The sequence below is a fragment of the Mus pahari genome, chromosome 23 (assembly GCF_900095145.1).
Source record: "Mus pahari chromosome 23, PAHARI_EIJ_v1.1, whole genome shotgun sequence".
Lineage (NCBI taxonomy): Eukaryota > Metazoa > Chordata > Mammalia > Rodentia > Muridae > Mus > Mus pahari.
This window is the reverse complement of record NC_034612.1, coordinates 3,729,285-3,743,458: the sequence shown is the minus strand read 5'-3', so window position 1 is coordinate 3,743,458 and position 14,174 is coordinate 3,729,285. Positions and strand designations below refer to the sequence as shown.

General features: G+C 52.1%; 1 protein-coding gene across 1 annotated transcript in view; it reads left to right on the top strand.

Annotated features, from left to right (window-relative positions):
* Positions 1–14,174, top strand: part of Coro1c (coronin 1C) — a 67,386-nt gene that overhangs the window by 25,189 nt on the left and 28,023 nt on the right. The window contains exon 2 of the mRNA XM_021222587.2: positions 88–287. Coding sequence (XP_021078246.1) covers positions 93–287 — 195 coding nt within the window. The 5' untranslated portion in view covers positions 88–92. The remainder of the gene's footprint in view (positions 1–87; positions 288–14,174) is intronic.

The window sequence follows — 14,174 nt, the reverse complement described above, 5'->3', positions numbered from 1 at the left end:
CTGCCTCTGCCTCCCGAGGGCTGGGATTAAAGGCGTGCGCCACCACACCCGGTTTCTCACACACTTCTTGTTGCTCTCTTTTCACAGACACAATGCGGCGAGTGGTGCGGCAGAGCAAGTTCCGGCACGTCTTTGGACAGGCGGTGAAGAATGACCAGTGCTATGATGACATCCGCGTCTCCCGAGTCACCTGGGACAGTTCCTTTTGTGCCGTCAACCCCAGATTCGTGGCCATCATCATAGAAGCGAGCGGGGGAGGGGCCTTTCTGGTGCTCCCTCTGCACAAGGTGAGTGGGCGAGCGATACCCCCTTCTGGAGCTGGAGATACAAGGAGTGGAGTGACTCGGGAGCCCGCACAGTGCTGGCTCTAGTTTTCTAGAGTTGCCTCATGCAGGTGCTGGGAACAGGTCCTCGGCTAGGGCTCTGACCACTGAACCATTTCTTCAGCCCCTGGCCTTTCGGGTTTTGAGTTGTAAATGGACCACAAGCTCAAGAAAATGCCCCAAGGGATGGGTTTTAGCTCTGCGGCTTCTCTGTCCTGTTGCTCAGGTGACTGTGACCCTGGTCCCAGCCCTGCTGCCAGAGTAGCGGGTGTTGGAGGTGTCCACACAGACAGACACAACACAAGATTCAAGGTTTATCCTGTCTCTGGGCAGCAAGCTACAGCCTGGGGTTTATACTGTTTGACAGTGGTAGGTCCTGCCTGGGGCTGTGTGCGCCCCTCCTCAGGGTGTACACGGTCCTTTCCTGACTTGCCTTTCCCGAGCCGTCCCAGCTGGCTGTAAGATGGAGCGTTTGTGTGCCTGTTCTCCTTAGTTTGTAGGAGGAAAAGTCTTGAGCTCCAGAGCTAAGGGTGTAGTGCCCCGATAGGACATGGAAGTGCAGGTGTGTGTACAGCCAGCCGTCGCCATGCGCTGAAAATCTACAGGCAGCAATGGGAAACTAGGGCACACCTTACTGTGGGTCTCGGGTTCTGAAAGTTGTCACCACGACGTCCACCTTCTGTCAAGGGCGCAGCTTGATATCACGTGGGGAAGGTTCCAGTAGTTCCCTCTCAGATGTCCGGGACTAGCTTGTTCTGGTTAGCACCTGGGCCTGGCTTCTGTGGCTGGATTGGTTATTGTACAACGGAACCAGCCCTGGAAGAAATGGGCCGACGGTGCTGGAGGTGCAGGGCAGATGCCTGCTTCTAGTGCACCTTCCAGTTGGTCAGGCGAGTCTTGCCGTTAGTTGGAGGTCAGCGGAGCCCTGCCATTAGTGGAGCCCTTTCTACTTGGACACTTTGTCTCTGTTGACTGGAGTGAGGGTTTGAAGTGAATGTCAGGTGTGTTTGCCCACACATCTGTTTAGTATGTTTCTTCAAGGATTTCCTTTTAATTATGTGTGGGTGTTTGTGCACGCGCACATGCGTGTATGCTTATGGGGACATGTGCATATGGAGGATAGAGGAATCGAGTCCCCTGGAACTACAGATAGTTGTAAGCCCCCTGCTATGGGTGCAGGGACTAGAACTTACGTCATCTGGACATGCCCTTAGCCACTGGGCCGTCTCCAGCATGTGTAGTCCTTTATTAGTAGCGGGGAGCGCTCAGGAACTTGACTTTTTGTTGCTAGGGCTCAGGGCAGCCAGCTGAGAGGACAACCATGGCCCGTCAGCCAGGTCAGGAACTCACGGTCTGCCTGGAGTTAAAGCATTTTTCTTTTTATAAACCGAGGAATGAATTCAAGACATTCTTTTCTTCAAAGAAATGGAACAAGCCAATTAAGAAGCCCAAAATAAACTCTGAATGGCTGATCTTGCACAGGGTTCAGACAGTTCCTCCAGCTTCCACATCCACAAAAGGCTGCGTGAGCAGACGGCGCTCACAGGAGACCTGTTTGGCGTATGGTTCTTACTTACGTTCAGTGGCCTGCGTTAGTCAGCATCCCTCCGTCTCTATGGGAACGGGATTGCACCTTGTCCTTGGCTGTGGTAGAGCTTGGTGGATAGAGTTACCATGAGGACCTGACTGCGGGTCCTCTGCATCCTCTGACAGGCCAGGCTTGCTGATGCTCGTCCGTAACCCCATCACGAGGGGCGGTCCTGATGCTGCTCTGTAACCCCATCACTAGGGGAGGAGGCAGGAGGAGCCTAGGGGCTCCCTGGCTGCCAGTCAGTCTGTCAAACTGGTGAGCTCCAGATTCACTCAGAGAGACCGTCTCAAAAAGGGGGTGGGGGAGGCAGCAGAAGATACATCCACATGGAGACACACACACACACACACACACACACACACACACACACACACACGTATCCTTCCGACCCCTCCCCCACTGCTATGCCTCTGTTACACCTTGGCTTTGCCCGCCTGCCTTTGGGGCCTTTCTTGGCTGCGGTTCTGCCTGTGTGGCTTTGTCCTGAGCATCATTTGTGAGGAGAGGCTGATGTCAATGTAAACGCGCTGATAGCATGGGGAGGGAGAAGAGCACTAGGTGACTGGCTTCTCTTGGCAGTAGGTTCCCAGGCTCCGTGTGGTCTCAGGCCTTACAGTGTAATAAGTGTTCACTGTGTGGCTCTGTCAGAGTGAGTGGCACTGAGGGAGGAGTGAGGCCTGGGCTTTGAAGACCAGGAAATCGAATCCTGGCTGGGCCACCCTGAAGCACGACACTTCTGCTCTGCCACCCTGTCCCTTCATTTTTCTTTCTGTAATGTAAAGGCACGATATGTGAAAGTGACTTTCTCAGCCCTGGAAATTCTATGTTCTCAGCACATCTCCTCTCCGGTAGCTGTCCACTCTGGGGCGGTTTCTGAGTGGTTTGTCTTCAGAATCCGTAAAGGCCATGCTATTTTCTTCTTGGTCTGACTCTGGGGAACAGACGCCAAGCAGGTGAGAGTGGTAGTCAGTCCTGTGCTGTGGTGGAAGGCCTGGCTACCAGCCGCAGGTCAGTTGATCCTGATGTTTCTGCTCTTCCTGGGCTGCTCTCTGGTCACTGGAGCATCAGTGACCATACTGATGCTGTAGCACATAGGACCACCCTCACTGTTGGCAGGAAATGCCTACCCTATAATAATAGATGGTAATTGAGTGAGGGTTGTGGATTTTACATTGCTGCTGATATTTGATTGTTACCAGGTCTGGTTTCACTGTTGTCTGACCATCACAGGTCAGCATTGCTTTGCTGTTTGTAGGCTCGGCGCTGCCCTTTGCAGCATTTCTGCCCTCGTAGGGGAAGGATTGAGCCTCAGGCCTCACTCATGCTAATCAAGTCCTGTGTCACCAAGCTGTGGCCTGCCACCCTGCACCCCCAACCCAGCACTGTGGACTGTTTTCTAACCTGTATCTTAGTAGATTGCTTTTCCTGGCCCTGTGTGGTGGTTTACACCTTTAGTCCCAGCACTTGGAAGGCAGCCCACATAGTGAGATTCAGGCCAGTCAGGCTACATGGTGAAACCTTGTCTCAGAACCCCACCCCACTCACCCCAAGATGGGGGGGGAGGGGTAGCAAAGACTTGTAATCTCAGCGTCTTGTGATTAGGGTTTGGGAACATATAAATGTGTTAGTCTCTGTCTTCCAAGACTTCTTAGATCCAAGATGGAAACAGTAACAGGGAGAAATATATTGACATACACACATGCCTATGCACATGAGTGGTCCGCACACACACCTGCGCTTATACATGAGCGGTCAGCACACACACACCTGCGCTTACACATGAGCGGTCAGCACACACACACCTGCGCTTACACATGAGTGGTCAGCACACACATGCCTGTGCTCACACACGAGTGGTCAGCACATACATACACACACACCTGTGCTCACATACAAGCACCCGCACACACACAAGCAGTCAGCACATTGGCTTGTCAGGGATCATTGCTTGAAGAGTAAGTAGGTTCCCAGCTAAGGTGTGGCGGCTTGGATAAGCCTGCATGCGCCGGGACTCTTTGGTAACACTGCTCAAGCCGTGGCACGCTGCACTGCCATGGTCTCTGCAGGTGTGGTTTGCTGTGTGCTCTCGTTCTCCTGTCTTTCGGAGGATGAGTAAGACAAGGCTGTCTTGTTAAGCACTAGTTGGCTCTGTGTTTGACTGGCATGAGGGATAGCTTTCTCCCTTGCTACAAGTGCCCAAGCTGCCTCACCTGCAGCATGCAGGCCTTCAGTCCCCTGAGCAGTCTGCCAGGCTCCCTCGTGATGCACAGCTGAAGCAAGCACCTCTCCCTCCCTGCTGCCTGTCTGTCTGTCTGTCGTGACTCCTGCACAAAGCACTTCCTGTAAAGCGCACCCTCGAACTTAGGACCTCAGAGACCTGCCAGTCCTGCCTGAGACAAGTAAGGTGGGCAGGTGCTCTGAGAACTGCACTCCTCACCTGGATGGAGGAGCCACTCCCAGGGCTCCCAGCCCCGGTGTCCCTCCCCATTCTGATTGTAAAGGTCATTTGTGTCTGGGAGTGACTGTCTAGAGGGGGGTGGGGCATGATGGGATGGGCGTGGCCAGGGCTCCCTTAACCTTGTGCCATCCTGCCCCTTTGTCCCTGCAGTGAGATGGGCAGTGCCTTTTATTTAATCTATCTCTATAGATAGCGATACAGATTGGTCCAGGGCATTGATCTCAGGTTATCTGGCTTGGCTATAGAGCCTCTATCTTAGGCAGTTGGGTTTTGGGTGACTTGACAGGCCGGCAGGCAGGTGTAAATCAGGCATTCTCAAACTGCGGTCTTTGACAGTGTTTGCTTACACTCCATATGTGAGTAGTAAGAACTGTGCTGGCTGGTTTTATGTCAGCTTGATACAAGATAGAGTCATCGGACCATAGAGGGGACCTTACCTGAGGAAATTTCCTCCATAAGTTCCAGCTGTAGGGCATTTTCTTAATATGGAGGGGAGGGCAGGCCATAGTGGGTGGAGCCATCCCTGGGGTCGAGGTCCGGAGTTCTATAAGAAAGCAGGTTGAGCAAGCCAGTAAGCAGCACCCCTCCATGGCCTCTGTGTCAGCTGCTGCCTCTAGGTTCCTGCCCCGTGTGAGTCCCTGCCCTGACTTCCCTCAGTGACAGATTGTGACCTGGAAATGTGAGCTGAAATCAGCCCTTTCCTTGCCAGCTTGCTTTAGGTCATGGTGTCTCATCACAGTGATAGTAATCCTAAGACAAGTGGCTTTCTGATTATCCGTCCACCCCACCCAGGCTAGGGCCTGATGCACAGTAGGGAGTGCTGTTCTGAGCCTGGCATGAAGAGCTGTCCACCACCCCACCCCTCTGCTTAGTTATGAGTGTCCTTAAAACAGATGCAGATAGAGAGTAAATACACACACACATGTATACATGGGTGTGTATAGACATCCTTTTTGAGATAGGGTCTTCTTGTGTATCACACGCCCCTGAAGCTTGAATTTAGAGCGTGCTTTAAAACCATAATTTTGGGGTGGTAGCTCAGCTGGTAGGATGATTGCCAGCACTCACAGGGCCATGAGTTTGATTCGCAGCCACAGAGGAGGCATGGTGATGCACACCTATGACCCTGCCACCTGACAGGCTGAGTGGAAGAGTCCCGAGTTCAGAGTCAACCCTAGCAGTGGCTTGCGTGGGAAAGGATACAGTAGGCTCATCCGTTTGAATGCTGATCCCTGGTTGGTGGAACTGTTTGGAATTAGGAGTGGCCTGTCACTGAGAGCGGGCTTTGAAGTTTTCCCAGTTGATTCACAGACCCATGATTGTGTCTCAGGCTGTAAGTTCTCAGCTGTTGTTCCAGCACCCTGGAAACTGAACCTTGGTCCCCCGGAAGAACAGCTTTTTATTGCTGAGCCATGTTTTCAGCCTGAGTGCTTTTTTGCCTGGACCCATGCTAGGTTATTATATTACATTCTTTTAGCATTGTAAAAAATAAGTAAATAAAAAATATAGGAAGACACTCTTGTCCTCCCTGTGAAGACGCTAATCCAGCTGTGTGCTGCTTTGACATGACTTCTGGTTTGCGGTCTGGCAGGCCTCTTCTGTGTGAGATGCCAGCACCTCTGGGTTTAGTGTCCTCAAGACTGAGACCCTCCTGTATGGAATAAGTTGTAAACTCATCATTCGTAGCTGGGTGGGTCGTTGCACGCCTGTAATCCTGGGAGGCAGAGGCAGGTGGATCTCTGTGGCTTCGAGGCCAGCCTGCTCTACAGAGTGAGTTCGAGGACAATGGGGCTATGTAGAGAGAACTCTTTAAAAGAAAAAAATATATATATATATAATATTATATATATCATTATTTGAACCTAGCAAATATTACTTTCCCACAGTCTTAGGTCACATACTCCAGGTCTTCAAAATGCAGCCACCCGACTCTAAAGTTAGCTAGTCTGTAACAGGAATTCTCCTCTGCGTCTTCATCTGAGTCTCCAGAGCAGAAGCCGTGAGGCCCCCCAACACTGGGCAGCAGCTCATGGCATCTCCTGTCAGCACTGGCTGAGCTGCAAACACCAGGGATGAACAGACAGCTGAATGCCTGTCCTGTGCTGGAAAAGAGTGGACTCTCGGCTCCACGGTGTTTACAGGAGAGCAAGGAGGAGAGGATGCTGAGGTTCCACAGGGACATGTGGCACTGCGGTGGACACTACACAGTTCTTTTACCCCCTGTACTTTGTAGGAGGATGCATGCTTCCTGTGAGTTCCTGCCCTTCTCCAGATTTAATACCCACTCTAGGATCTTGTCATTTGAGATCCCAAAGGCTGAGGCAGGAGGATCTGAATCTCAGGCCAGCCTGAGATCCCTGATGAGACCCTATCTGAAAAAAACAAAATCAAACAAAAAACCAAAATGCAACCCCAAGAATAAATTCTAGGTCAGAGCCAAGCTTACCATGAGTGTAGCCACACACAGGCACCAGCCAGCATCTCGCTGAAACCACCACTGAACAGGTGAGACTCCAGCCTTCCTGGAGATGGGAAGATGCTGTGCCCCCCCACGTGTCTCCCAGTGAGTCCCTCCTAAAGCCTTAGCCGCCTGTCCCCCACACAGGCTGAGCCCTGAGGTTTTTCTGTTCCTGTCCTCTACGGTAACCCATTGGTCCCAGAGGACTTTAACTAGAGCCCATGTCTCCTCGCCCCTTGTCTGTGTGAGAAGGAATCTGTCATTCCTTCACCAGCATGGGATGGGTCAGGGCACTGCACCAAGCACTCTGAGGACTCAAGGAAGTCTTTCCAGAAGGCTGCGTGTTCTTGGAGCGGTGCTCCCCTGTGCTCCTTGCTGTAGTGTGGGGCCGCTTGCCCCCTGAATCATCTGCCTTCTGCCAGAGAGCTGTCTTTGTATGTCACTCTGCCAGAGAGCTGTCTTTGTATGTCACTCTGCCAGAGAGCTGTCTTTGTATGTCACTCTGCCCCTGCAATTGCCAGGGCTGCACCTGAAAGCAATCAGGAAGTGTTTCAGAAATTGTTGAGAATAGTTTCTACCCTTGACCTGCTGAATGCGTCAAGTGGATTCATATGGAACACTCCAGAAGGCTTCATCAGTCTCACCGTGCAGCCTGACCGTGGGCCCTGTGTGAAAGGCCACACCCCAGGTGGCTAACCTGTCTGACCCTGCGTATATCCACTAGGTAGAAAGCAAACACCCAAAGGCATGTTGGTTTAATTCTTCTCAGAAGTCGGCCATCAGTGAGTTGACCCTGGGTGGGGCCGGAGCTTTTTCATAGCCACATTGAACAGGTCCCAGTTCACTGGGCCAAAGTCTCCTGCTGCAGGGGCTCTCTGAAGGCAGGGGGACTTTCAGCATGATTGTGCTACAGGGGGATTCTCCTGCCATAGAAGGTGTGGTAGATGTCATAGTTAAACACTTTAGAAATGCCAGGTAGAGCTGTGAATCGTGACCTCAGGGAAAGGCCGTGGTCTTTCCTCTCCTCCTCCTCCTCTCCTTCCACTGCTCCAAAGCCAGCAGCGACTCACCATCTCCTGAGCCTACGTGTGTCGCCACAGCCGGTCAGGTGTGCAGCCACACCCTTTCTGAATGGACTCCCTCATATTCATGGTTCTGATCTTAGACTGTGCACGCCTGTCCTCCGGGTGAACTTCAGCATGACTGTAGCTTACCATATACATCATTACTAACGTACAGCACTTCAGCTCCTTTCTATTCAGTAAGCTTCAAAAATTCATGCAGGCTGATCTGTGTACCCACCCGGCCTTTTTGTAACTTGAGGGTTTTCTCCAAAGTCAGACACCATTCTCATACCTCTCAGGAGGTCCCACTTAGCACCAGGGAGCTGAGCTTCTTGGCCTGACCTTTCCAGTGTCTGACTCACCCCCGTGTCCACAAGCTGCCGGAGTTGGTGACGAGGAACGTCTTAGGTCTGCTCACAGTATGGGCCTGTCGCTCTGTATGCTACTCCTTTCATGTGGACATCGCTTATCGAGTCCTTGACATCTCTGTTCAGGTGTGCAAACTCATCGGTCTGTTGTTCTTCACACCAGTCATCTCAGGTAGAAGATGTCCCTGTGCCCCGGGGTGCTCCCTGAGAACTCTTCCCATAGCCTCATTCCTTTGCTTCAGGGCCATGTGGTACCTGTAGGCTTAGAGTTTTCAAAACCTACTTTAATTAGGATTCTTAAACACTTCAACCTCCCTTCCAGCCCACCCACCAGAGGCAGGGGAGAGAAAGGTTAACAGGAGACGGGGTCTGTGGACTTGTTTAGAAGTAACTGTTTGGGGAGATCAGATCTTCACTGTCAGGATATCTGCAGTCCAGTCCAAAACATCAAACATGGATCTGTAGTGGTAGTCCAGTCTAATCCGGAAGCACCAAACACAAGTCAGTAGCAGCGCCTGGATCCGGAAGAAACTGGAAGGCCCTGCCAAATCAGCATGAGTCCACAGAAGCAGCCAGAGCTGCCAGAATAGCATGAGGAGTTCTAACATACGAGGATCAGCGACTGAGTGCAAGGCGAACCAATGCGAGAGCCTTGCCACTGTCTGTGGGGTTATATTTATATTCTTTCTAAACATCACATGTCTGCTTCAGCCCAACATCCTCTCACCCGTGTCTGCTTCAGCCAAACATCACATGACATAACTGAGTCTCTAAAGTACCCAGAAATTTCCACTTCAGGCACCCCTGAGGATGCCAGTCACTTCATCATGGGGGCAACACATGTGGACAGTCCCCAGCTGGCTGACAGTCTTGATGTCACTGACCAGGAATCAAAGCTTGGGTCAGCCTGCTTTCTGCATGACAATGGTGACTGCCAATGACAAGGGTCTGGGCAGCCCTGAGGATGGAGCATGCATGTGTGCAGGTCCTTAGCACTGTGGTGCGATTTCAATCAAAGTCTTGATGCTGGACAGGGTCATCTCACTGAGGAAATGACATCTACATTGGGAGCCCTTCACCACAGGCAGCATCTCGAAGCTCGCACGGGCTCAGAGTGAGCGCCACCCCGGCTTCCAGTGGCCGCGGGGCCATTGCTTTGCCAGCTCTGCCTGTGGGCAGGAGGGGCTTGCCTGGGTAACTGCTTTTAAACGTTCCTCTGACAGCTGCCCTGGGTCTGCCCAGTGCCGAGCCTGTGCCTGCATGAAGCACTCGGGCCCTCGGTGCAGACTCAAGACTTCACAAGGAGAGTGTTAGCTTTCAGAGTCTGTGAGGGAGGGGACAGTGTGAGAAGGGCAAGGGCGGTGGCCACAGCCTCTTCCAGACTGGTACTTCACAGTGTAGGTTGGCTTCTTTGGCATGCGGGAAATGGGATGCTAGAGGAAATGGATCTGATCATCGGTGTGTCATATGAACCAACATGTGAGTCAGAAGTAGCTGAAAGTAGCTTAGTGATAGAAAAATCACACATTTGTTGTTGGTCATCGTCATCATCGTCTTCCTTCTCCCCCTCCATTTCCAGTATGAATTGTGTAAAGTTGACATTTTCCTTGAGAGTAGGTGAAGAACCAGGACAAGCGCTCAGGGCCGGTGACAGCTCCATCAGCCAGGTGTCTCCCCTTAGCCACCTCAGGAGGAGGCAGTGGCTTGAGTCAGACACATGAGACTCCATAGTCCGTGCCATGCAGTTGTCCGGAGACTGACCTTCCTGAACCGACCGTCACCTTTGAGCTCAGGGCATCTGCTGCCTCTCCCGTTCTGGGGTGGAGGGAGTGTCCAGGGCTGGGGGCATGTTTTCTCGACCTTCCACGTCTAAATCTTCCTGTGACTTCTCTCCACGATGTGAGTCTGGGGGCCTTAGGGACTTGGGGTCCAGTTGAACCTCCTGTGCACTCTGTCCCCGGAAGGAAAGCGCAGCAAGGCAGTAGCTTGGCCTCGGGTGCTGCAGGCCCACAGCGTGCTGGCTTTCCAGTCTCAGCGTGTCCTGTGCCTCGTGGTAGTGATGAGGGCTGTGCCTGCCTGCCTGCCGCCCGCCCGCCGGGTGTACTGATGGTCTCCTCCTTTCACAGGCTCCCTCCAGCGGAGCTGCTCTGTGTGATCAAGGCCCTTGCACCTGCCAGACTGGCATTGCTGCATTGCCATGTTGCTGAATACACACGCCGACAGGCAGAGAGACTGTCCACTGTATAGAGGTGGCTGTGGGACACTGTGGAGGGCTTTATTATTATGTGCCATTTCTTGGTGTGTTGTGACCTGCCAGTTCACTGCTTACTGAAACGGCTTCTGTCTGATGCCCTTAGCACCTAATCTCTAAAGTGTGTGGGTCTCCAGAGGCTGGGGGATGGTCTGTGATTCAGGGGGAGCGCACCAGGTGCAGAACAATGACTTGTAAATTGTGTCCTGAGCTGCCAGCCACATGAGTGCTGCGTGGCCTCATTACCACATGAAGTGCCACAGAAGGGCCCTTTCTTTCTCTCTCAGTGCCTGTGTTCTCCAGTCTCACTGGAGGGAGCAGGGAGGAGGGCTGCTCTGCTCGCCCCCAGTTAACAATGAAGCACAGAGTGCTGGCTGAGGAACCTCACAGTGTGCCCCGGGGCTGTGACTCACCCAGTGTGCCCAGCAGATGATGTCCCCCTCCCCCACTCCTCCAGAGATGAGCAGCAGCAGCCCGTCCTTTGTGCGCCCTCACCTCGTCCAGCTCCTGCTGCCGCCCGCTCACTGCCTCGTCCCAGCAGCCGGCCTGCAGGCCGACAAGCTCTGACAGTGCTTTTTACCATATATGGCCATCAGTGCTCGGTGGCTGACAGCTGGCCAGGATAATTTCCTTCCTCTGCTTTGATTGGCTGCACAGCTGCTTGGAGAATGGTGGGATCTGGAAGTGTGTGGTGAGAAGCCACCATGTCAAGTGCAGAGAATATTTAACTCTTTCCTGGACTTCTGGAGACGGGAGAGTCCCTGCTGGGCGCTCCAGGCTACCCACACTCAGGCCAAGAAAGGGTTCTGAGCACATGGGGGTTGCTCTTAAAAGCCCACCGAGTTTGGATTGAACATGTTTTCGCAATGTCATCTACACATGCGGCAAGCTGTTCTTGCCAACGTGAAGGTTGGTTGGGTGTAGAGTCCAGGGAAGGCCAAGCTGGGAGGCCAGGGATGAGGCTCATCCGTCGGCTGGTTCATCTGGCTGAGCTCTGTCCTGCATGAGGGACACAGGAGAGCTGGGTCTGTACTCTCCTCCTCTAGCTTGTTGACAAAACGGAGACTGTCCTGCTGTGGTCCTCACTCCCACTCTGGAGTCACAGAGGCTGAGTCTCCCCCTGCTCACTAGAATGGACTAGACAATCCCCCGGTTCTCCTCAATGATGGGGCACTCCCTCTATCCTCCACTTAGACCCGGACTTCTCGTGCTTGCGACCTTTCAGCTGAGACGTCGGTTCTGACTCTGTTCTACTGCATCTCGGGCTCATGATCTTTGTTCTCAGCTCACGAGAATCCCATGGAATCACGATGGTCAGGACTGAGTTTTCACTTCTAAGTTGTTCTCCCAAGCCACTGAAGAAATACCTGGCCAGCCTTTAGGGTTAGGGTTAGGGTTGGCACACATCTTTAATCCCAGCATTTAGGGGCAGAGGCAGAGGTAAGCAGCTCTCTGAGTTTCAGACCAGCTTGGTCTAAATAGTGAGTTCCAGCCAACTAACGCTTGTCTTAATAAACTAAAGCCCCATACCCAAAAAAGAAGTATATTTTTTATGTTGCTATTTTATATTTTTTGAAAGCAGAATAGACACTGATTGTTAAGAACGCATAGGAAAAAACTCTCCAGGGTGGGGGCCAAGGGCTGATGGGGAGAAAAGGTTCAGTGTGGGGCTTTTATTGTTCTGTTGCTACAGGGATTGAATTTAGGACTTGGCCTGTGTGTGTGTCCAGGGCTGTACCACTGACCTACAATCCCAGTGTGGTGTACTTGAATAAGGACATGTTACTGTTTTCACTTTTTTTTTTCCTTCAGGTAAACACTAACAGTTTACCTTCTCAAGTTCTCAATGGACTTTAAGTCTGGTCTGTATTAAATCCAATGCCACTGCTTGGGCCAGCAGGATGGCTCAGTTGGCAGAGGTGGTTGCTGCACAAGCCTGGTGCTCGGCATTTAATCCTGGAATGTGTGTAAAGAAGAGAAAGAGAGGCTGTTCCACAGACTTGCCCTCTGAGCTCCGTATGTGTGATGTAGCATGCACATGTCCCCACCATACATATACATAATACACATACACGTACACACACAAAGGAAAGAAAAGGGAAGTTGGTAAGCCCAGCTCTGGGGATGCCTCTGATGGGAAGGTTACCTGTGTGCCCACACCTCCCTTCAGCCTGAGCTGCTGGCTTACCTCAGAATGGGTCAGCCTCAGTCTGTGTTTTCCTCCAGAACACTTCCCTACCCCCAGGCTGCTGCCTCTGTTCCCTTACAGCAGAGCTCCCTCCACGGGTTTCATCAGCAAGTCACACATGGTGTGTGTCTCCATAGCTGAGACATCTGTCATCTGCAGTTACCACGGCTCCTCCCCGTGGAGCAACTGAGGCTCACAGATCCCCGCAGAGCATGTACTCACATAAATAACCCTGTAATAGGAAAAAGAAGCTGGAGAAAAAGAAGCTGCTTCAGTAGATGCCCTTTCCTGACTCCTTTGAACCGGCGCATGTGAATGGAGCCCTTATGCTTGGCTGGAACTTTCCTCTGCTTCCGAGCACATGTTTGATTGCATCCTCCACGCTGGAGCGCACGAGTCCTCAGTTTATTCCCCCAAAGCCAGAAATGAACTGTTACTGACATGCGGGCACATCAATGGGTCTGCTTCTCATTCTTTCCCCTAAAAAGCAAACATCTGGAAGCGCTGGGCTGCTCGTCCCTCTCCCAAGAGTCATGAGACCTGAGCCCTGGTGCTCTGGACCCTCACATCTGCCTAGCCATACCCAGTTGGGGCCACAGGCCCAGAGGAATGGCTGAGGAGCTGGAAAAGACAGGAAAGTGAGGCAGCTGCTGGGGTCCATAGGAGACAGGAAGAAAGGGAGGGCTCTGCAGTGAACTGTGGGATAGAAGCTAGGATGAGCTCTGCGGCTATCTCAGCATCTCAAGGGAGCATGAGAGACTGGGGACGTATGCTGCTTGTCACTGGAGTCCTTTGCTAGCATTGGACAGGAACTTAGGAGAGCGTTAACATGTTACTTGGTTCTGGGCTGGAAGGGGCCAGTCTCTGCTCATTGGGCTGTCCTAGCACAAGTTCCACCGTGCCTACCTGACTGATGAGGGAGCGCACAGTGTGTGAGGAATGCTCTTACTCTGTCTGTATGATCTTGTATAAGCCACACTGCACATGTTACAGGACTTGAGGGTCTGTGAGAGTAAGAATGCCCTGGGGCAGAACTCCCCTGTGGTAGTGTCTGTGGGGAATCTCCTGTGTTGTATACACTATATACTTTGACAGTTTGATTGTAGTGTGGCCTTAGTGCCATCCAAGAGGGAAGTGTGAGGCAGAAGCAACACAGGCTTAGACACAGGAAGCCACTATGGTTTTCTTTTGGAAGTGATGGGGATACATTGTATCTAGAGTCTTAGGCTGTATTTTAAGTTCTTGAAGAGGAATGCCTTACATAGTCAGCTCAGTTAGAATGCTCCTTTTTTAGAGCCATTAGATAAGGCTTTATGATTACTGACATTTCCGTTCTGTCTTTACTTTTCCCTCTCTTCCACCCTCCCAAGCCCACGACAGGAAATGCTCTCTAATTGACTTGGCTTTGTAAAGAGGCCAGCTCTCTCTCTCTCTCTCTCTCTCTCTCTCTCTCTCTCTCTCTCTCTCTCTCTC